At 49.4% G+C, this 22,257-nt stretch overlaps 2 protein-coding genes across 5 annotated transcripts; one reads left to right on the top strand and one right to left on the bottom strand.

The window, feature by feature from the left end:
- Positions 1 to 295: 295 nt before the first annotated feature.
- On the top strand, positions 296 to 5,081 carry PABPN1 (poly(A) binding protein nuclear 1). Of its 3 annotated transcripts, XM_068966025.1 has the most exons (8): positions 296 to 462; positions 556 to 646; positions 1,007 to 1,121; positions 1,826 to 1,893; positions 2,374 to 2,480; positions 2,946 to 3,033; positions 3,116 to 3,267; positions 4,191 to 5,081. In XM_068966025.1, the coding sequence occupies exons 1-8, from the start codon at positions 296 to 298 to the stop codon at positions 4,228 to 4,230; spliced, it is 828 nt and encodes a 275-aa protein (XP_068822126.1). In that variant the 3' UTR covers positions 4,231 to 5,081. The 3 variants fall into 3 exon arrangements, with proteins under 3 accessions (XP_068822126.1, XP_068822125.1, XP_068822124.1); XM_068966024.1 differs by having other exon boundaries at positions 296 to 646; XM_068966023.1 differs by lacking the exons at positions 296 to 462; positions 556 to 646 and adding an exon at positions 815 to 852 and having other exon boundaries at positions 4,191 to 5,080.
- Positions 5,082 to 14,785: 9,704 nt separating this feature from the next.
- Positions 14,786 to 20,480, bottom strand: SLC22A17 (solute carrier family 22 member 17). 2 transcript variants are annotated; one of them, XM_068966021.1, is made up of 10 exons: positions 20,391 to 20,480; positions 19,687 to 20,196; positions 19,492 to 19,595; positions 17,270 to 17,424; positions 16,527 to 16,692; positions 16,183 to 16,328; positions 15,995 to 16,100; positions 15,608 to 15,825; positions 15,217 to 15,328; positions 14,786 to 15,074 (listed from the first exon to the last, which is right to left on the bottom strand). In XM_068966021.1, exons 2-10 carry the CDS (start codon positions 20,092 to 20,094, stop codon positions 14,786 to 14,788), a joined length of 1,704 nt encoding a protein of 567 aa, XP_068822122.1. In that variant the 5' UTR covers positions 20,095 to 20,196; positions 20,391 to 20,480. The 2 variants fall into 2 exon arrangements, with proteins under 2 accessions (XP_068822122.1, XP_068822120.1); XM_068966019.1 differs by having other exon boundaries at positions 15,217 to 15,330; positions 15,556 to 15,825.
- Between the last annotated feature and the right edge of the window lie 1,777 nt (positions 20,481 to 22,257).

A 22,257-nucleotide genomic window follows, 5' to 3' on the forward strand; every position in this document is an offset into this window, starting at 1 on the left:
ATCCTCCCTTAGGCGGGGGAGAGGCAGTAACGTCGTCACAGCTTGGCGTTATTGTTACCTAAGGACTTGAGAGGAGGTGGGACGTGTGTTGATTGACAGACCGACTTCCCCTACCGGGATTTGACAATTTGGCGCAATTCCCCGCCTTAGGGGTGGGGTCTTATTTGATTGCCAAGTAATATCCCCCAATGGAGCCCTAGCTCGTGGTGACGGGCAGGCTGTTTGACTAATGAATCCTCGGCGAAGCCGGCGCAGCTCTCCAATCGCTGGGCGGCGGGCCCCAGTCTGAGCGGCGATGGCGGCGGCGGCGGCGGCGGCAGCAGCAGCGGGGGCTGCGGGCGGTCGGGGCTCCGGGCCGGGGCGGCGGCGCCATCTTGTGCCCGGGGCCGGTGGGGAGGCCGGGGAGGGGGCCCCGGGGGGCGCTGGGGACTACGGGAACGGCTTGGAGTCTGAGGAACTGGAGCCTGAGGAGCTGCTGCTGGAGCCCGAGCCGGAGCCCGAGCCCGAAGAGGAGCCGCCCCGGCCCCGCGCCCCCCCGGGAGCTCCGGGCCCTGGGCCTGGCTCGGGAGCCCCCGGCAACCAGGAGGAGGAGGAGGAGCCGGGACTGGTCGAGGGTGACCCGGGGGACGGCGCCATTGAGGACCCGGTGAGGGAAAGAGGGCAAGCGAGGAGGCCGGCGACCGGCCGGGGCACGGGAGGCACAGAGATCGGGCGAGCGGGAGGCGGGAGGGGGTGGGGGTGGGCGGGGAATAACGTGGCTGGGGCCGGGCCGGGGACGCAGCCTCGACCGCCAGAAGGGGCCCAGCCGGGTTGACTCCGGCGTCATGGGTGCCTAGTGTTGTACTAGAGAAGGTAGCTTTCTTTTCTTTTCTTTTCTTCACGACCCTCGCATGGGGCGAAGGAAATGGCCGAGCATGGCTGGGGCCGCGCGCGGATCGAGAGCAGGGCAGAGCCCCTGCGTTGGTTCCTCTTAAGCTCTTCTCCATACCCTCCCCGCTCATTGTAGGAGCTGGAAGCGATCAAAGCTCGAGTTAGGGAGATGGAGGAAGAAGCTGAGAAGCTAAAGGAGCTACAGAACGAGGTAGAGAAGCAGATGAATATGAGTCCACCTCCGGGCAATGGTGAGTAACTGGCGGTTGCACGCGGAGCCCAGGTCCTCGGATGGGAAGGGTTATGAGAGTACGGTTTATATGGAATTAGATACTCGGAACCTTGGAGCTGCTCGTCTGAGCAATTACTGGGCAGTTGCCGTGGTCATAGTCCATTGTGCGTTTCTCTGACCTTTGTGAGACAAGGCCTGTGTTTTCGTGATGGTAGTCTTGTGCCTCCCTTTGTCCTTGTTACAAATGTGTTGCTCTTTGTTCTTAGTCTTCCTCTACTCTTTGTGGAGGTTGCCAGCTGGTGTTTGACCTTCAAGTCTAATAGTTTTTCGTTCAGTCGAAGACCCCTTAGTTAGGAGTTCTAAGAGAAAATGCCCAGCTGCAGGTGGCTTCTCCTCTAATCTCAAAATGTCCAGTCTCAGCCCACTTAATTTTGTTCATTTTTCAAATCATTTCAACCAAGGGTACAATAGGGACTTGATTTGGGAGCAGGAGGGGATTCATCTACTGTTTTCTTTGAATTTTAAGAATGTATTCATCTGTTCAATAGCTTGTCAAATATTTAGTAAACACCTACTGTGTGCTAGACTTTTCTAGGTAATGGGTACAGCAGGGAACTGAACAAAATCTTTGCCTTTACTAATGGTGGTGATGGTGGTGGTAGTGGTGCATATATTGCCCAAGTAGAAAACAAGGGTTGTTTTCTGATTATTTTTTCTTCAAAGCTGGCCCAGTGATCATGTCCATTGAGGAGAAGATGGAGGCTGATGCCCGTTCCATCTATGTTGGCAATGTATGTATGAGGGCCTTGATTGGGGTTGGAGGAGCTCTTAGTTTGGGAGATTATTTAGTAGGAGTCTTGATGGAAACTCTTTCCAGGATAGGTGGTGGATTTAAGGAGTGGAGGGAAGGTTAGAATGAGGTGAGAGTTAATGGTGATTTAGCAGAGGCTCTGGGGTTGGAAGGAGAAGAGTTCCTTAGAGAACTAGATTTGATGTGCTTTGGTGTATATTTGGGGCTTCCCAAGTGGCACTAGTGATAAAGAGTCCTCCTGCCGCCTCAAAAGATGTGGGTTCTATCCCTGGGTTGGGAAGATCTCCTGGAGAAGGAAATGTCAAGCCACTCCAGAACTCTTGGCTAGAGAGTCTCAGGGACAGAGGAGTCTGGCGTGGTACAGTCCGTGGGGTGGCAAAGATGGCTCAGCCCGAAGGCTTGGCAGGGTGTCTGTCGAGATGGGAGTTTGCCTATTGCCTGTGAAATGTACCCCCACCAGGTGGACTATGGTGCGACAGCAGAAGAGCTGGAAGCACACTTCCACGGCTGTGGTTCAGTCAACCGCGTTACTATACTCTGTGACAAATTCAGTGGCCATCCCAAAGGGTAAGTGTGGGGAAGCTGAGGTCATTTTAATCACAGTTAAAAAGTAGGTAAATTATGCTTTATATTGAGCAGTAAGTTAACTGTATGTTGAAGTAAGTAGTCTTCATCTTTTAAGATACAGCGTTAGTGTTATGTATCAGGGATTATACTTAAAATTGCTTTCAGAGGCCCAAGAGGTAACAAAGATGAGGGCTGGGTGTGGGTGGGATCATGAACTAGAATGGAGGGGTGGCTTCTGCTTGGCTTCACCTTCTTCCACCCTCTGGAAATCCAGGGCCCTCTGTATCCTATTTTATAATTTTCCAGGAGTAGGTACAAATTATGATTAAAGAATTCCATTAAGAATTGTTTTGGACAAGTAGTTAAAAATATGAACACATTGTACTCAAAGCATGCCTGCAAATTGGATTTTACCTATGAGCTCCTGTTTTCGACCTCAGATAAAGTGACAGTTACGCTTTTCAGGTTTGCGTATATAGAGTTCTCAGACAAAGAGTCAGTGAGGACTTCCCTGGCCTTAGATGAATCCTTATTTAGAGGAAGACAGATCAAGGTAAGCCACATCCCATCGTTCTGGTTCTCAGTAAACTCCCCAGGTTGCCTCTAAGGCTTTCTGTTGTGCTTGCCACTCTCAGGTGATCCCTAAACGAACCAACAGACCAGGCATCAGCACAACAGACCGAGGTTTCCCACGAGCCCGATACCGTGCCCGAACCACCAACTACAACAGTTCCCGCTCTCGATTCTACAGTGGTTTTAACAGCAGGCCCCGGGGTCGCGTCTACAGGTCAGGATAGATGGGCTGCTCCTCTCCCCCGCCTCCCATGAACCCTTCCTTTTCTCCTCACCTGAGGAACCTCCCTCCTTTACCCTCCCCCTTGGTTCCAGGGACTTGGTCTCCTGCCTGTGCAGGGTGAGGAAGGTAGTTGCAGGCCAGGCGGCCAGTCTCATCTATTTTCTGGAGCTGGAATTGGTGACAAGGGCTGGATCTCTCCACCCTGTTCTGAGAGATGCTGCTTCTCCCAGCCTTTTTTTTTTTTTTTCCATGAAAGTTGATGGCAGTGAAAATGTTTACACAGGAGGCCGGGGAAGAACAGGGCCTCAGAGCAGTGAAAGTACTGCTTGGACATTTGCTTCGTTTCCCAGAGATAGGGAAGGGTTGAAGAAAACCAGAGGCTAGTTGATCCTCCTGGAATGCTATGTGGGAGGATCAAGATACTTACTACTATAATAACTAGCCAGGCTTTTGCAAGGTTAATGTGCATGCTGGGCCTGGTGTGGCATCCATGTTGTTTCTGTACTTCCATCTTTGTACATTTAAATAGAGGGATTAGGTGGATAGATATTGGCTTTTCACAAGATTTGCCTCTCTGCTCCATGGAGGAATTAGGGAAGATCTGTTGGTGAGAGCCTTGCATTTAAGAGCTGTGGAGAACTGAAAACTGGATAAACAAGGAGTCCTTTTTCTTGTCCTTGTGTCTCAGATGTATTTTTTTATTGCCACTGTTTGGCGAAGTAATAACAGTTAATTTCCCCTCTCACTTGCCAGGTGTGTCACTGTTTCTGGGATTGTGGGGATCAGTTTTAGGACTTGGCAACCTCTTTCCCCTCTTCCCTTCACAGTAACTGGGGCGAGGGCCCACGGGGGAGGGGCTTGTGCTGAACTCTTTAGTGATCATGTTAACACCTAACTCTCCTTCTTTCTTCCAGGGGCCGGGCTAGAGCGACATCATGGTATTCCCCTTACTAAAAAAAAGTGTGTATTAGGAGGAGAGAGAGGAAAAAAAGAGGAAAGAAGGAAAAAAAAAAAAGAATTAAAAAAAAAAAAAAAGAAAAACAGAAGATGACCTTGATGGAAAAAAAAAATATTTTTTAAAAAAAGATATACTGTGGAAGGGGGGAGAATCCCATAACTAACTGCTGAGGAGGGACCTGCTTTGGGGAGTAGGGGAAGGCCCAGGGAGTGGGGCAGGGGGCTGCTCATTCACTTTGGGGATTCGCCATGGACACGTCTCAATCGCGCAAGCTGCTCCCCCTGTTTCCCTGTTCCCCTTTGCCCCCTTGGGGGCTGCTCAAGGGTAGGTGGGCATGGGTGGTAGGAGGGGTTTTTTTACCCAGGGCTCTGGAAGGACACCAAACTGTTCTGCTTGTTACCTTCCCTCCATCTTCCTAACTTTCACAGTCCCCTCCTGCCTGCTCCTGTCCTGCCAGGTCTGCCACCCACCCTGCCCCTCTTTCCTGGCTCCCTGCCCCTCCAGATTGCCTGGTGATCTATTTTGTTTCCTTTTGTGTTTCTTTTTCTGTTTTGAGTGTCTTTCTTTGCAGGTTTCTGTAGCCGGAAGATCTCCGTTCCGCTCCCAGCGGCTCCAGTGTAAATTCCCCTTTCCCCTGGGGAATGCACTACCTTGTTTTGGGGGGTTTTGGGGTGTTTTTTGTTTTTCAGTTTTTTTGTTTTGTTTTTCTTTGCCTTTTTTTTTCCCTTTTATTTGGAGGGAATGGGAGGAAGTGGGAACAGGGAGGTGGGAGGTGGATTTTGTTTATTTTTTTAGCTCATTTCCAGGGGGTGGGAGTTTTTTTTTTTAATATGTGTCATGAATAAAGTTGTTTTTGAAAATAAAAAATGTTTGGCCTTTTGGGTGTATGGATTGTTTATCTACCTGTCCTTTCTTAAGTCCCAGATGGCTGTTAATTCTCATTTCTGGAAATGCTGGTGGTGTGGAGGGGAAATTGCAACCTAAATTAAGGAGCAGGAGTTAAAATTACAACTAGCAGGAACATTATGTGTTTAGTTTGAATTTTCTGAAAATCATGCAGTCTTGATTGGCATTTGAGAGGTGAATTAACTGAGCCTGGGAATGTAAAAGAATGGCTAGTAAGATTTATGTACAAATGAATTACCCATACCAGCATTAGATTCTTACATTGGGGTCTGGGTAGCCTTTCTTGGTTTCTCCACCCCAAGGTACCCTCAAAAAGTGAAAAGTAATGTTTAATGATAACTGCAAAGCTTACATTGTCTAGCAATTTGTGGCCACTTAGTAGGTTCAGCTAACTTATTTTGGGTGGTTCCATTAGGACAACTGGTCATTGAATATCCTTTAGTTCAGCTGCTTGGTCATATTAATACCCTGATTTCTCCATTTTATATTCTAAGTAAAAGTCCTTGGGTGCTGCATCACACCCCCCCAACCCTTTGTAGGCTGCATTACTTACAGGGTTTCTAAATATTTAAACCTCTGTTTTATTAGAACCATTCACTTCTGTTCCTACGATGTTTTGTTCATGATTGATGTAGATGCTTTTTTGATAATCTTAGGTTAAAGAAACAGCTTTCCATATTCATGGAGCCTTCGTCTGCCTCTGAAATGGCTTGAAATTTCAGGTCAGTATTAACCATCCAGTAATTGATCATTTGTACTACCTGTTATATCCTTTATTAGATATTTGGGAGTCTTGTCTATCCAATGTCTTCTAAGCTGAGTATGGAAATTTCAGAGGCTGATTAGCAAGAGACTGGATAACTTAGGAAAATGTGCAACATCCTAATGCTTGATGTTCCTAATGCTGGGGAGGTATTGTCTATCCACCAGGGGGCAGTATAAATTCTATAAACTTGTTTGATCTTGGAAGGGTGAGTTGCTTTTTTGAACCTTAGTTTCTATAATTCTGTGTTCAGTCAAGTTCTCAGTATCCTATATGTCTTCTGCTTTAACTGTTTGACCAATTCTTACCTTCATTGTAGTGGTGTGGCAGATCGGTGGCTCCAATTCATATTTCTGGAAAGGCCCATAGGCTGTTAGGTGTGGAACTAAGGCTTCTCCCATTTTGATCCTGATTGATTTTTCCTGCCACATCCTGCTGCACATCTGATACACTGTGCATTCCTGTTGAGTTTTTACTTTATTTTCATGTATTGCTCTTTGCTGTTTATCCTGCTATGCATACCACATCTACTCTGTCCGAATCCTAAGATAGAAGCCAAGGTGTATAAGCCAAATACCACAGCCAGGAAACTAACTTGATTTCCTGGGCAGAAAGAATCATGTCTCTACTCAGGGCAAATTGCTCCTCTCTTTGGAACTTAATGGTTTCATAATTTAAGTGATTCCATCCCTGTTACCCCACTAGACTAAAAATTCAAGGGCATGGATTGTGCCTTTGTATGGCCTCACAGCACCTGCCACTTAGGTGGTCAGAAAGTGTTAATTCACCTTGGATGGTCCCTTTATCCTGGACCTGCTGATTCATATCCTTACAAGAATTAAATTTCCTGTTCTACCTGGTCTCTTCATTATTCATGTATCATCCTCAGTGATTTTAGAGGAAGTAGCTTGAGAAGCAAGTTGCTTTCCTTGAAAAAGATTGGTTGGTTTTCGGTCAATCATTCCTAGTAAACTGTCTTAAGCAAGGGGCAGGAATAAATCCAATCTCATTTGGATTCTGTAGGCAGGAAGTGTCCTTCAGAGATTAGGGAAGCCAGTCTAAGAGAGTGTGAATCAGAGGTAATGTGTGATAGAAAATGAATGAGGACAGCCCAGTGCTTTCTCAGAATTTGCCCAACTTGTCACCAGCAATAGAAAAAAGCAGTGGCTGGGTTTTTTCCATAATGCCATAGCTTTCCTCGGTTTTATATGGTTAGATGAGTAGCCTTTCTCAAATTATCTAGTTTTAAAATGTTGACCCAGCTAATGCCTTTTTCCCCTTTATGCCTATGGTAATCATTCATTCAACAGACATTTGAATATTTAACCAAGTACTGGGCACTGTTCTAGGTGCTCAAATTTGTCACAGAAAAAGGAGATACTAAAGGACACTTAAGGAACTTGAGGGACTTGCTTGGTGGTCTGAGTGTCTAAGATTCCATGTTCCCAGTGCAGGGGGCCCGGATTTGATACCTGGTCAGGAAACTGGTCAATCTTCCCTGGTGGCTCAGATGGTAAAGCATCTGCCTGCAATGTGGGAGACCCAGGTTCGATCCCTGGGTTGGGAAGATCTGGAGAAGGAAATGGCAACCCACTCCAGTACTCTTGCCTGGAGAATCTCACGGATGGAGGAGCCTGGTAGGCTACAGTCCATGGGGTTGCAAAGAGTCGGACACGACTGCGTGACTTCACTTCACTTCAGGAAACTGGATCCCTCATACTATAACTAAAGTTTCTGAGTGCTGCAACTAAGACCTAACATAACCAAATAAATAAAAATTCTTAAAAAGATGTAAAAAAAATTTTTTTTAAGTAAAGGAAATTGTGTTATTTGCTGAAGAAAGCTTGCAATATTTCTGACTTCTGACTTTCATCCCACCAGAAGGCTCTATGGATGTCTGTTTTTTTTGAGATATAATTCTTATAAAATTTGCCTTTGAAGTGTACTTAAATTTCAGCAGTATTTAGTAGATGTATTTATAGTAACCATATTATTTATATATGTACATATGTATAATCATCACCATTACCTAATGGTGCATTACCTAATTAGACCATTTTCATTGCATAGAAACCCTATACCTATTAGCAAGCATTCCCAATTTCCCCCCCTCTGAGTCTCAGGCAACCACTAATATGCTTAATCTACAGATAAGACTTTTCTGGGTATTTCATGTAAATGGGCTCATATAATACATGGCCATTTCCGCCTGGCTGCTTTTATTTAGCATAATGTTTTCAAGGTTCATCCATGTAGCGTTTAGCAATACTTCATTCCTCTTAATGGCTGAATATTTCATTATACAGTTGATCATGAACTGCATGGGCTCACTTAAATGTGGGCTTTTTCAGTAAATATGTACTAGAGTAGAACATGGTCGATGGTTGAACCCATGGATGCAGAGCTACCTATGACATGGAGGGTAGGCTGTAAGAATTTTGCAAATTTTGAACCACATGGAGGGTCGACATTCCTAAACCCCCAGTTTAAGGATCAACTATGTAGATACACCACATTTTGTTTATCCGTTCATCATTTGTTGGATATTTGGGATATTCCCACTTTTTGACCATTAGGAACGTGTGCTCTAGACATCTGTGTATGAGTTTTTGTGTGACCATATGTTTTCATTTCTCTTGGGTATATCTTGTCATGTACTTACTGACCTTTTGTATATTGTCTATGAAGAAACGTCTAGTAAGAATCTTTGCCTACCTTTTAATTGGGTTATTTGTCTTTATTGTTGAGTTGTAAGAGTTCTTGATATATTCTGCATACTAGACCTTTATCAGATAAATGATTTACAAATATAATTTCTCCTATTTTGTGGGTGATAGTGTCCTCTTTTTCACTTTCTTGATAGTGTCCTTTGAAGCACAAAAGTCCCTAAGATTTATGCTTACGTTTTTTTCCTAAGGGTTTTATAGTTCTGGCTGTCATATAAAGCCTTTGATCCATTTGAATTCATTTTGTGTATGGTATGAGTAGAGGGCCAACTTCATTCTTTTGCATGCAAATCATGGATTTGTTCCAGCACCATTTGTTAAAAAGGCTATTCTGGACTTCCGTGGTGGTCTAGTGGTTAAGAATCCACCTGCAAATGCAGGGGACCCTGATTTGATCCCTGGTCTGGGAAGATCCCCTACGCCAGGAGGCATCTAAGCCCCTGCACCACAGCTACTGAGCCCACGTGGTGCAACTGCTGAAGCCCACAGACCTAGAGCCCTCGCTCTGCCCCTGCACCGCTACCAGAGCAGCCCCCAGTCATCACAACTAGAGAGAGCCTGAGTGCAGCCACGAAGACCCAGTGCAGCCAAAAATAATAAACACATAACTAATTTTTTTTAAAGGCTATTCTTTCCCCACTGAATAGTCTTAACACCTTTGTTGAAAATTAGTTGACTGTAAGTGTGCAGGTTTATTTCTGGAGTCTCATATCTATATGTCTGTGCCAGTAGGACGCTGTTTTCATTACTGGAGTTGTTTTTTTTTAACTCCTGGCTGTACTGAGTCTGTTGCTGCAGGGCTTTTCTCTAGTTGCAGTGGATGGAGGCCACGCTTTGTTGCAGTGCACGGGCTTCTCATTTCAGTGAGTGGCTTCTCGTGGCACACGAGCTGAGTAGTTGCCGTCTTTGGCCTCTTGAGCACAGGCTCAGCTGCTCCACACCTCGTGGGATCTACACCGTGTATCCTACCTTGCCAGGTAGATTCTTTACCACTGAGCCACCAGGGAAGCCCCTTGTAACAAGTTTTGAAAGTGAAAAGTATGAGTTCTCCAGTTTTGCTCTTTTTCAAGGTGGTTTTAACAATTCTGGGTTATTTACATTTCCATGTGGATTTTAGAATCAGCTGGTCAGTTTCTGCAAAAATGATAGCTAAGATTTTAACAGGGATTGCAACTGATTTTTGCTGATTATCCACTACTGTCTGGTGCTGCCAGAACACTGGGAGATAATTATCCTATACAGAAAATGCAGATAAATGCATTTCTGTAGAATCTATAGATCAATTTGTAGAAGATTGCATCTCAACAATATAAAGTCTTCCAATCTATGAACACAGTGTACAAGTCTTGTACTTCTTTTACTAAATTTACTCCTGAGTATTTGAGGTTTAGCTATTTAAATGGAATTCTTTTCTTAATTTCATTTTCAGACAGTTCATTGCAGTTATTATAAAAATACAATTAAAAAAATAAAGATACAACTGATCTTGGAAATTCCTTGGTGGTCCAGTTGGGGAACTAAGATCCTATAAACTGCATGGTGTGGCAAAAAAAAAAAAAAAAGGCACAAAACCCAAAACACCCCAGTTCATTTTGTATATTGATCTTGTGTCCTCCAAGTTCAATCTCAAGTTTAGTAACCTTGCTGAACTTGTTTAGTTCTTAAAGGTTTTTGGTTGTTTTCTTTCTTGGTTTGAATCCTTTAGGATTCTCTATATACAAGATCATGTCACCTGCAAATATAGTTTGGCATCGTCTTTTCCTTTCTTGGTGCTTTTTACAGGCATGTCTCATTTTATTGGGTTTTACTTTTGCACTTTGAAGATAATTACATTTTTTTTTAAATGAAGGTTTGTGGCAACTCTGCCTTAAATGAGACTGTTGGCATCAGTTTGAGGCAGCATTTACTTAATTCATGTCTCTGTGTAACATCTTGGCAATTCTAGCAGTTCTCACAATATTTCACTCCCTCTACCAATGGAAAGATTATGATTTACTAAAGCCTCAGGTGATGGTTAGCATTTTGTAGCAATGAAGTATTTTTTAATTAAGGTATGTGTATTGTCTTTTATAGATAGAATGCTATTGCACACTTCATAGACTACAATACAGTGTAAACATAACTTATATGCACTGGGAAACCAAATAATGTGTGTAATTTGCTTTGTTGCAGTGGTCTGGAACTGAGCCCACAGTATCTTCGAGGTATGCCTGTATTTCATTTTCTTGCCTCATTTCTCCAGCTAGAACCTCCAGGACAACGTTGAATAGAAGTGGTGAGAGCAGACATCCTTGTCTTGTTCCTGATCTCTGGGGGAGAAGCTTTGGGACTCTCACTGATGAGTACAGTGTTAGCTGTGGGTGTTCACAGCTGCCCTCCATTCCATGGTTCCCTGTGTATGCCATGTTCTCCGTTCTGTGTTGTTCTCCGTGTATACCATGTTCTGTCATGTCTCTAGTCTGCACTGTTTCTCCTTTCTGTCGTTGGCAAGCTCAAGACTTTACCTGTAGGGTCCAATCCAAGTATCTGAGAAGCTTTCCTTGACTTCCTCCAATAGGATATATCCAATCCTCCTTGAGGTGCTACAGCACTTGTTCCATTTCTGTGCATGTTCTGTATAGGACAGTAAGTATCTCCCAGTGTTCTGAGCTCTTGCAGGCCAGGACCATGCTCCCCAGACCTGAGGCAGCACCAGAAAGTGGATAATCGGTAAAAATCAGTTGCAAGGTAGCCAGGCTAGGTTGACAGAATGAAGAATGGAAGTGGCTTTCATACCACTTTATGTAACTTTTTAAGATTAGAAATGTCAACCTGTATATCCTTTTAATTTCTCCCTCAATAATCCATTATGGCTTTTAGTTGTGAATCCAACTAAAACATTTCTAAAGCAGTTCACATTTCATCAGTACAGCCTTTTCAGGGAAAGTAGCTGTTTCCTTGTTTGTCTGAAAATGATCTCCAGGTTCCTAGGGGTACCTTCTCAACTTAATATTACAGGATAAGTAATACTTTCTTTCATGGTGTTTAGAATTATTTACTATGCAGTAAGAAGTAAAGTATGCAGTAAGAAGATTGCAGGCTCTCATTTCTCAAGATCTGGCTACTCTAATTACCAGTCACTGCAAAAGTGACTGAGGTCCAAACCTCAGTCTCCGCATCTGAAAAAGCATGAAAATAACGTTTCATGGGCTATTGATAAGGATCCAAGGAGAGATCCTGTGGTTGGTGAATTTTAGAGCAACTGACAAGGTGCCAGTTGCAGCGACACACATTGTTCCTTTCCGCATAGACCATGAATTGCTTGGGGGGGGAGGGACTGGATCTTTCCCTGTGCTTCCCTGATGCTTCCCAAATGCTACCATTTTTTTTGTCTTTACCTCTTTGCTTGAAGTCAGAGAGGCTCGCTGTCTCTTACCTACCCTGCTACAGGAGCTGCGCTAGCTTCCTGAGTATTTTTGTTTTCCTGACTTGGACCTTTTTCTAGCAGTACGCAAAGAATGTGTTCTTTGAAATGCCTGTTTGACACTGTTCCTCACAGTGTGCTTTGGAGAGTGTCATTAGCATATAAGTAACTCCTTGGCTTTACATGGGCTCTTCCAAAATGTATTTACCTAGCATTCTGTTGGTTCTCACAGAATCTCTGGAGGCAGCGATGAGTATGCCGTCTTGTGTTATCACTGACCACTCAGAGCTAAAAAGTCAACATTGGGCCTTCCCCGGCAGTCCAGTGGCTAAGACTGCGCTTCCATTGCAGGGGGTGCAGGTTTGATATACTCAGTCAGGGAACGAAGACCCTGCATGCCACATGGTACGGCCAAAAAAGAAGTCAACATTGGAGTCAGTTCAGAAGGCGCAGACACTGTTGGGCAGAACGTATGATGCAGAATGTCTAGCTGTGCGGAAACTACGGTAGTAGAAAGGACAGTCGGAAGGCCTGGGTTTAAGTCCTGGCTCTGCCTTTCACAGCAGTTCCTTCCATTTCTCTCATTTCCATTCCCTCAGTGGCTAAATAGGATGAAACTAGTAATACCTATTTCAGGGTACTGTGAAGATTAAGTGAGAAGGATTCCCATGAGTTCTGCAGAGGCTGAGAACTCAGAAGCGTGGCTTAGTTCCAGCACTCTGGGCCTGGGACATGGACTGGGAGAGGGGAAGGAGATAGGAACTGCAGGAATCTGGGTAATGGGTCTCCCTCATGTGGAAGAGGCTGGTTTCAAGACTTGTTTTCCTAAGAATTCCTCCTCTAGGACCGCCTCACCCTTTCCTCCCTCCAGGCCTCTGCTCTCCTTGTTGTTATTTAGTCACTCAGTTGTGTCTGACTCTTTTGCGACCCCATGGACTGCAGCCCACCAGGCTCCCCTGTTCATGGGACTTCCCAGGTGAAAATACTGGAATGGGTTGCCATTGCCTTCTCCAGGGGATCTTCCTGACCCTGGGATTGAACCCACATCTCCTGCTATTGGCAGGGGGGTTCTTTCCCACTGAGCCACCAGGGAAGCCTCCTGCTTCATGGCCTTTGAATTGAGAACAGTGTACCTGTCTCCTGGGTCTTTGCCTGAGGTCTTCCTGCCTCTCTGAGTCCCACTTCCTTCAAGAGGCAGACTTTCGATGCTCCAAACACTGCTGTCTTCCTCCTCATTAATATTCCCAGTGTTAGATGGATTTCAAGCTCCTTGAAATCCTAATATCCAGGATAGTACTGGTCTGTAAATCTGGCACAGGAAAGATTTGCCAAAAGAATGAACAAATAGAACTTTTTGAACACCTATCATGGGTCAGGCTTTGGTGTTTCAAAGTTGAGTAAGACAAAGTTCCTGTCCTCAAGGAACTTACCATCTAGTGGGATAATTTGACGCACATACAATATATTATCTTGTTTAATCCTCATAGCAGCCCTTGAAGGAGGCTGGAGGTTGAGAGATTGGCCAAAAGCCAGGCCAGGGTTAATCAGAGGCAGGCCCTAGCACTGAGGTGGAAGACGTCTCCTACTGCCCCCTCCCGGGGCGGGGGCTAGAGACTCACTCCTCGATTCCAAGGGTAGTGTACAGAGATTGGAAGGATTGGGAAGGTGACCGCAGTGTGCATCACTAGAGAGCACCAGCTCCAGGATCCAGTTACACCCCAGCGATCACTCCTTATCTTTGTAATGTTGGGCAAGTTACTGAGTCTCTGAGTGTCAGTTTTGTCATCTGTAAAAGAAGAATACTGTGGTGGGCACCCGCCATTTTCACCTGTACAACATCCAGCCTTCTGCTGGCATCGCTCAGGTCCTGTTCTCCCCTCAGCAGTTGGCACTAATAGGGGTGGGGTGGGGTGGGGGTGGTTGTGATAGGCAAGCTAGCCAGTCACTGACTCTCTTGCCCTTTCTGGTTCTTGGCCTTTTATAACTAGTTCTGCTTTTCCTTCTACCCCATGAGCTTTCCCGTAGGGTAGAACCATACATAGCCTGCCCCACCGAATCCCTCTAATAAATTCGCTTTGTCGCTCTAAGTTCGTTAGAGTCAGTCAATTGTTACTGCTTGCAAAAACAACAACAACAAAAACTTTAATAGATCCAGACACCTACCTTGCAAGGTTGCGAGGATTAAATGATTAAATGAAGTTTGTGAAGTGCCTAGCCCAGTCCTAGCAGCAGAGCAAGCAATCAGTAAGGGGTGGTAATTGTAAGTTAACATGGAGCTGGGGGCAGGGTGGGAGGAGAGGGCAGGGCACAGCGAAGGAGAAGGGGATGGTTAACGGTTTGGATTCCACTGAGAGAAACCTTCCCCCGAGAGACAGGACGACAGAAGGGAGGGAAGTCCAGGCTATGGTATGCTCATTTATTCAAAATGTCTTTATTGAAACAGAGTGATAGAGCAAGAAAGAATGAGGTCTGGGAGGATGTGGTTGGGCACAGGATGGAGCCCAGACCTGGTGGTACAGTGTGGAGCTCTCTCCCTGCTCCCTGACTCTAGCCAAGGGAGTGAACACCAAGCAGCAGCGGGGGGAGATGGGGTGAGGGCAGCCCCCTGAGCGCCCCTTCGTGTCTGGCCCGAGGTGCCTCTGAGCCTCGCGGGCAGCCCTGCCTCTCTCACTCAGTCCTCCCGCTCTCCTTGCCAGGGCCTTGTGCCACTTTTCGGTATGGGCCAGCCTCCTGCCAGGGTGCTCAGAGGTCACTCAGAGGGCGGGGTTGGGGGTGGCAAGCAGAGGGACGTGGTCGCAGCGGTTGCGGGGGGGCTGCCGCAGCAGGGAAGGCCGGCGGCACAGCTCCCCATCCCGGAGCACCTCCGGCAGGAGCTTGCGCTTGGTCTCCGGCAGAAGCATGATGCTGAGGATGCAGAGGAGCGCACAGGCTGCCAGGACCACGTGCTGCAGGAAGGCCCCGTGGCCCATGTGGAGGCGCTGGGCTGGGCCACTCAGCCCGCCGAGCGCCCCCAGCGCCACGATGAGGCCCAGGCCTCGGCCCCTGGGAGAGACGACAAGGCACTGAGCCTGCAGCTGTGGGGCCTCACCCCCACCCTTCCCCAGTAGCCGCTCCTCCAGCATCCCTCAGGCCCTGTCCTCAGACAGAGGTCTGGAGGCCGCCCTGGCAGCACGCCTGCTCTCACCGGACCGTGGTAGGGATGACTTCGGCAGCAAGGAGGGTGCTAAGGATGCCGGCAGCTTGGGAGGAGAAGAGCCCAAGGACCGAGAAGGTGGTGATGGCAGCCTCGTTCAGATCTGGAGGGCCAAGATGGGGCGTGTAAGTGGAGGCGGCAGATCATGCTTGGCCTCGTCTCTGCCGTCACCCCTTCTGATCCCTAGCTGGGTGTGTCTGGGTATTCACTGATCAGTTGGGAGAACAGACTGGAGTGTGCGGCCAGAGGTTGTGAAAGATCTGGGCAGGATCTGGTCTGGTCCTGGGAAGCCTGAGCCAGAAGCAGTGGCTGAGTCCATGTGGGGCATCTCTGCTGGGGTTCCTAGGCTGAGCCCACACTGTGGGGAAGGGAGGGAGCTTACAGTCCCACAGGCCCAGCAGGGCCAGGGATGCAATGCCAGTGAGTGTCATCGAGAGAAGCAGGATGCCCCGGCGGCCGAATCGGTCCACGGTGACCCCCAGGAAGACGCAGGCCAGGGCCGCTGTGCCGCTGGCCAGCAGGGAGCACAGGTAGAAGTCTGATGGGCTCCCTCCTCCTCCCACAGGCTGGTAGCAGTGGCGAATGGCGTGGGCAATAAAGCTGTGAGACAGGGCGGGGAGGCACAGGACAGCGTCTGTGGTGTCTGCATTGCCACCTGCAGCCTTTCACCACCCTGGTTGCCCTCTGCAGGGGTCCTCAGGCCTTCCCCACCGAGCCAGCCCCCATCCTAGCTACCGGCCTGGCCCTTGGCCCCAACACCCAGGCTCACTTGGTGAAGCCCAAGATAAGCAGATTTTTCCAGATGTTGCGGTAGTTGAGGAGGGAAGCGAAGGAAAAGGAGGATGTTGCAGGGAGAGGGCAGGTGTTCTCCAGGTCTTGGGAGAGAGAGAGGAGCTGTTAGAAGGAACAGCTGAGCACTCAGGGTCCTCCTACATGGGTGGGACCCCTGTCTCTTACCCTGCAGGGCCTCCTGGGCCTCCTCTCCCAGCATCTGCCCATGGGGCCGGTTCCGCTCAGCCAGGATCCTCAGCACAGACTGGGCCTCCTCAATCTGTCGCTTCACTATCAGCCACCGTGCAGACTCCAGAAACAGACCAGGCCAGCTGGGGGAGGGGGAAGGAAGTGCACTGTGAGGCTTCCCATCTCCTGACCCAGAATGGAAAACTCCCACCTCTGAGGGGCTGGGGCTGCAGCAGGCCTGGACGAGGGGCGGTGGAGAAGAGGACGGGTCTGCAGGCTAGAGCTACAGGTAGGAGGTAGAGATGGGAATGGCCAGACAACAGGTGGAGGGTGATACTGACCCATAAAACAGGAAGAGGATGCAGGGAGCGGTGATCATTCGCTGAAGAAATCGCCAGTCCTTAGAGACAAGGGCCAGGCCCAGGAACAGGAAGTGCCCCCCTACCCCCACCAACTCCCCCGCCAGGGCCACCCGAAGCCTCTGGGTTGGGTCGCACAGCTCCAGCCCTGGAGATACAGCAGGGACAGGGAGGAGAGGCCGGGGAGGAAGGAGGCGTGGGAAGAGAGGAGGGGAGAGGGAGGGAGGAGGACAGAGAGTAAGGTCAGACCCTGTGTGGAGGCTGCAGCCACTGCCTCCCACAGACTAACCGGTAAGGCAGAGTGGGGAGGCTGTTCGGACCTCTCCTCTCTCCTGCTCAAACTTGGGAGGGCTTGAGGTTCAGAGTCCCTGCAGGGGCTCAGCATTCCCAGTTTACGGGCCCTTTCACATCAGACCTCTTATTTGACCTTCACATTAACCGTTGTTCAAGCTCCTACAGCTACTCAGGATTTCATTTTTAAAATAAGGCTCATTCCCTGACAGCAGTAAGTCCAGGGCAAGGAAAGCATTAAAGATCATGGAAGGAGAGGGGCGTATGAGAAGCAAGATCCCTGGATCCTTTAAAGCCCTGGCCAGAAAGAGCCGAGATTCCAGAGAGCTGAAGAAGGGACTGAGGGGGTCCCAAGGAGCAGTGGCAATGACCTGGGGATACAAACAGGCAGGCATGAGCCCCTAGGGAAGGAGCTCTGGAAGGGTGCCACTCACGCATCAGGTAGACACCAAGGTCAACGCCAGCAAGCAGGAAGCCCAGGAGGAATCGGAGGGCCATGACACCCGTGGAGGAACCTGCAGCAGCACCTCCCACTCCACAGGGGCCCACCAGTCCCAGAGTCAGCAGCACAATCCCACGTCGGCCAAACCTGGAAAGCAGGGAGAGCCTCTGGTCACCCAGACTCCCTGAGGGAGAAGTGGCTGGGTGGGGTCCAGCTGCCCACTTTAGAGATGGAGATACTAGGATGAGGCCCAGGGAACAAGGGTTGGACTAAGGCTACAGGAGATGGGGAAGGATGGGGACCCTGGCTACTGGGCACTGGGGCATGGCTATTGTTCTGTGGGGGATGGGACCACTGACTCTGAGGGCTATCGGTCAGAGATGAAGGCATTTCTTCATGGAAGTGAGACCAGCCATCAGTGGGGATGGGATATTGCTTAGGAGAATTGGATCCATGAGACCTTGGGAATACAGATATTGGTCAGTGGGGATGGAGCTTGTCTTGCTCAGACTGATCAGAGGAGATGGGCTCATTGACATACAGGGTTGGAATTACTGATCTAAGGAGGTAGGTCATTGGCCACTTGTCCATGGGGATAGTATTGGTCAGTGAAAATGGAGCTCTTGATCTTTGGGAGCTGAGTAATTGATTTTGGGGGATGAAGCCATTTTTCCATGGGATTGGGACATGGGTCTATTAATCCATAGGAGTGGTCAGTGGGATGGGGTCACAACCAGAAGATGGAGCCATTGATCCATGAGAGTGGAGCTCTTAATCCATGAGATAGGACTATTAATCAGTGGGGCTGATCACTAACTTCTGAAGATTGGACAGTTCATCTTCGGGGATGTAGCTATTAATTCCTGGGGTAGAGATTTCATTCGGGATGGATGGGACTATTGGCCAGTAGGGAAGAATCTATTAATCCATATGGATTATCAGTAAGCATGGGGTCATGGAAATGAGAGACTATTGGTCAGTGGTGACAGTCACAGACTGTGAGTCAGTGGGGACAGGGTTCCTGATCTTTGGAGGGTAGGCTACTGGTTTTTAGGGATAAGAGCACTGGTGTAATGTGGATGTAGACTGGGGTCACTGGTCATTGGGAAGGGGACACTGATGCCTGAGAGTGAAACTACTGACCCAATAGGGTGAGACTATTTTCCATGGGGTTGAGCTTATTAGCTAAGGCTACTGAATTTAGGAGATTGAATTTAGGTCTTTGGGTATGAGGCTACATACTCCAGAGGAATGATGCTACTGGTCTGTGGGTATGAGGCCACTGATGCATGAGGATGGGCGATTGACCTATGGGTTTAGGATCATTTGCCCACAGGGGTGTGTGAGGATAGGTATTGTTTATAGGGAACTGGACTATTGAATGGTGGGTTGCCTTTGAGCCATGGGAGTTGAACTATAAAGCCATTTGGATGGGACTGTAGACTAGTGGAGATGTCTAATAATCTCCAGGGATGGAGCACCTGGTCAGTGGTGACGGTGTCAAGGATCAGAGATGGAGTTTTGACCCCTGGGAAGAGCTGCTAAGTTGGTGGGGATGGGTTTGTAGATCTTTGAGATGTAACCACTGATTCCTGGAAATGAGGCTTTTGATCTGAGAGGATCTGAGAGCACTAATGATCCATGAGGATGGGACTATTAGCCTGGGGTGAGGGGTGCTATTGTGGTCATTGATCCATGGTGGTTAAACTATGGACCCTCCTCAAGAGGGTAGTCATTTGTTTGAAGAGTTGAGCTACTGGTCAGTGTGAATGGGGCTGTTGATATTTAGAAATTAACATAATGATCTTTAGGAATGGGGCCACTGAGACAGAGCTAACAGACCAGGTAGACAGTACTGTTAACAGGGATTAATCCATGAGGACGGCAAGGGAGGAGCTTGGTGGTAATAGGACAACAGAGGAAGAGTCAGGACTTCTGTGGACCTAGGGGTTTTGGTCAGGAGGGTGGGGCCACTGATTCATGGATGTGGGACTGGCAGTGGGGGGAGAGTTATCCTCTGTTTGGAAGAGGTATGGTAAGAGTATTTCTTGCTGGGGAGTGAAGTTGAGACAGTGCTGGGGCCGCCTGTCAATGAACAGGAGAAATCCAGAGGACACTGCAGAGCTGAGCAAAGCCTCTTCAGCCTCTGGCGAAGGCTAGGTGCCTGGACCAGCCTCCCTAGCAAGCCCTCCTCTCTCCTTGCTGAGCCCTCACCTGTCTGCTGGGTAGCCCAGGAACAGGTAGCCGGAGGCGAAGCCCAAGATGAAGAGGATCTGCTCCAGGATCACCTGCCAGCCCAGGTCGCACACCAGATCCCACTGGGGACGCGAGAGGGAGGAGCGGCTGTGAGACCCCTCGCTGGTGGCGCGCGGCCCGCCCCCAGACCCGCGGCCCAGCGGGCCGCCTCACCTGGCCGATGGCGTTGGTGGTGAGCACCGGGAGGCCGTTATAGTCCCAGTCCTTGAGACAGTGGTTGAAGTCCGGCGGAGCGAAGCCGCTGCACGAGGGGTCCGTACTGGTGGCGAGGCGGCTGGCGGCGCTGGCGGCTAGGGCCGCGCTGGCGACGCTGACGCCGCTGGCGTTGGGGGGCTGCTCCCAGCCGGAAGCGTTGGGGGGGAAGGCCCCGTAGTGGCAATGCAGCGGGGGTGCCAGCGTGAAGATGGGGTCGGAGGCCAGGCCCAGCGCCACGAAGAGCACGGGCAGGCAGCAGAGGCCGAGCTGCAGCTGCTGGCCGCCGCCCAGCGCCCCCACCTGGGCGAGCAGCGCCTCGAAGCTGAGGGGGCCGGGGGGCACGGCCAGCGACAGGCTGCTGCCCATCCCGTCGCCGCCCGCGTGGCCCTCCCCCTCCCGCTCGCGTTCGCGCTCCCGCTCACCCTGCAGCTGCTCCGTGGGCACCGCATCTCCAAGGGTCCCGACCTGCTGGGGGTGGGAGTGTGGGTTGGAGGGGTGGCGGGAGAAGGGTGAAGCGGAGAAAAGCGCAGGGTAAGGGAAGAGGGCGGGCGCAAGCGGGAGGAAGGCAGTCTGCCGCGGGGGATGCGCGGGAGGAAAATGCCGGGCGCTTGTCCCGGGGTGCGGGGAGATGATGGCGTAGCCCCCAGGGCGCGGGCACTTACTCCGTTGGGGCTGGGGGTGATCTCTACAGTGCTGTCGATCTTGCTGCCGCCCCCGCCATTGGGCTCGGGGGTCCCGGTGGCCACCCGGGGAGCCAGTTTGCCGACCGCAGGGGCCCAGGCGGCCCGCACGGAAAGGATGCGCTGTCTTCTGGCCGAGTGGCGCGCCCGTTGCCCGGACACAGAAGCCGAGAGATCCCGCTCTGCAGCTCTGCAGCCGCGGGCGCCTCCTCCGTCTCTGCGATCTCTGCGCCGCTTTCCCCACCCCTTCCTCCAGACTCTCCTCCCCTTCCAACGTCAGCAGAACCTTCGGTCCAGACTCTTCGTCAGAGAGAGGAAGGGGGGCCAGGACCCAGGGGAGGGAGAAGATGGGGTTCTGTCTCTGTTCCCTGGGTCTGCGGGCCATTGCGGTATAAAGGCAATAGCTAAAGGATAGTACATCCCAGGCAGGTGCCAGCGATTCCTCTTTTGCTTCCAGTTCTTCCTGCTCGTCCATCCATCCATCCATCCACTCACTCATCAGTACAATTTATTAAGTGTCTGCTATATTCTGGCCGTGTGCTGGGCTTTGGGGATAACAGGATGGACAAGACTGATATTGGAGTGGCTCACTGAGGAGAGAGACAGGCTTACTGGAAGGGGTGCATGCCATATGGTGGACTGCGCTGGGCGCTGCACTCAGCCTTGGCTTTAGTCCTCTGCAAGACCCCTTCTCTGGTTTCACAACCCCACCCTGGCTGAGTCTCCATCATTTCTCAGCAGCATTTGGCTTTGTTGGCTACCCCTTCCTCTAAACTCTTTCTTCCCTGTCTGCCAGGTCCCATACTCTCCAGATTTTCTTTCTCTTGCTACTCTTTTCTCTACCACAGACTCATTCTCCTCACCATCCGTCAGAGCCTGTGATCTTTGGAGGCTTGATTCTAGGTCCTCATCTCATACTGTTCTCTCTGCCTCAGAATCTCACTTATGCCCACAGCTTCCATCACCCTCAGTATAAATAATAGGAGCCAATATAAACCTGATTCCCATATTTACGTCTCCAGTTCCCACCTCTCTTCTGAGCCCCAGACCCTTGAAGCCACCTCTTATTTGGTTTCTTATCCTGGATGAATCACAAGGATCTCAGAGTCAATACGTCCAAGACCAAACTCATGGTCATGTCTCCCCGCTCCCCCCAACTAGGCCGTCTTCTAGCTCTTCTTTCCTCACTGAATGGCACTTTCACCGTCCAGTTGTGGCCAGATGCTCAGTTGACAGCCCTTAGAGTGCCCCCTTCCTTACCCCCGCTCTCCACCCCATGTCAAATCCTCTACAAGATCCTACGCATTTTATTTCCTGTGTAGTTCTCAGATATTCTGCTTCTTTCCATCTATCTCCGGCACCACTAGTCAAGCTACCTGTTGTGCAGACTGCTTTAGCCTCCCAGTTCTTTACTGGTGCTCTGTATCTGCTTTGTTTCCAGTCCTTTCCCCCCATCTGTTCATAATGCAGATGGACTGATCTTTTCAAAAGGCAGATGTCTGTGTTCCTTTCCTGTTTAACAACCATCAGCGTCTTCTACCGTCAAGGTAAATGCAATATTCTAGACCTCATAGAGATCCCATACTCTCTGCAGCTCTCTCTCTCTCTCCAAATTCTGCGCACCAGTCACACTGACATTCTTCCAGTTTTTCCAGTGCTGCAGGGCCCTTGCATAAGCTGGTCCTTGTGCCTAGAAGTCTCCTCTACTTTGGTCAAGTTCCTCTTCAGCTGTCAGTTCAAGCTTATTTGCCTTAGAGAAGTCTCCCCTAACTCCTTGAATTGCTACTCAAAGTATGATTTATAGACCAGGAACATCCACATCACCTGGGAAGTTGCTGGAAACGTAGAA

Source organism: Capricornis sumatraensis, chromosome 2 (assembly GCF_032405125.1).
Source record: "Capricornis sumatraensis isolate serow.1 chromosome 2, serow.2, whole genome shotgun sequence".
Classification (NCBI taxonomy): Eukaryota; Metazoa; Chordata; class Mammalia; order Artiodactyla; family Bovidae; genus Capricornis; species Capricornis sumatraensis.

What these genes read in the sequence shown, in the direction of transcription:
- PABPN1 (XM_068966024.1), top strand. Translation starts at nt 296, where the DNA reads ATGGCGGCGGCGGCGGCGGCGGCAGCAGCAGCGGGGGCTGCGGGCGGT. An exon ending in ACGGCGCCATTGAGGACCCG is followed by an intron (nt 647 to 1,006) that starts GTGAGGGAAAGA and finishes CGCTCATTGTAG; the next exon opens with GAGCTGGAAGCGATCAAAGC. An exon ending in TTCAGTGGCCATCCCAAAGG is followed by an intron (nt 2,481 to 2,945) that starts GTAAGTGTGGGG and finishes TACGCTTTTCAG; the next exon opens with GTTTGCGTATATAGAGTTCT.
- SLC22A17 (XM_068966019.1), bottom strand. Translation starts at nt 20,094, where the DNA reads ATGGGCAGCAGCCTGTCGCTGGCCGTGCCCCCCGGCCCCCTCAGCTTC. An exon ending in CTGGGCTACCCAGCAGACAG is followed by an intron (nt 17,425 to 19,491) that starts GTGAGGGCTCAG and finishes CCTGCTTTCCAG; the next exon opens with GTTTGGCCGACGTGGGATTG. An exon ending in CAGCCTAGGAACCCCAGCAG is followed by an intron (nt 15,331 to 15,555) that starts AGATGCCCCACA and finishes TCTTGGCCCTCC; the next exon opens with AGATCTGAACGAGGCTGCCA.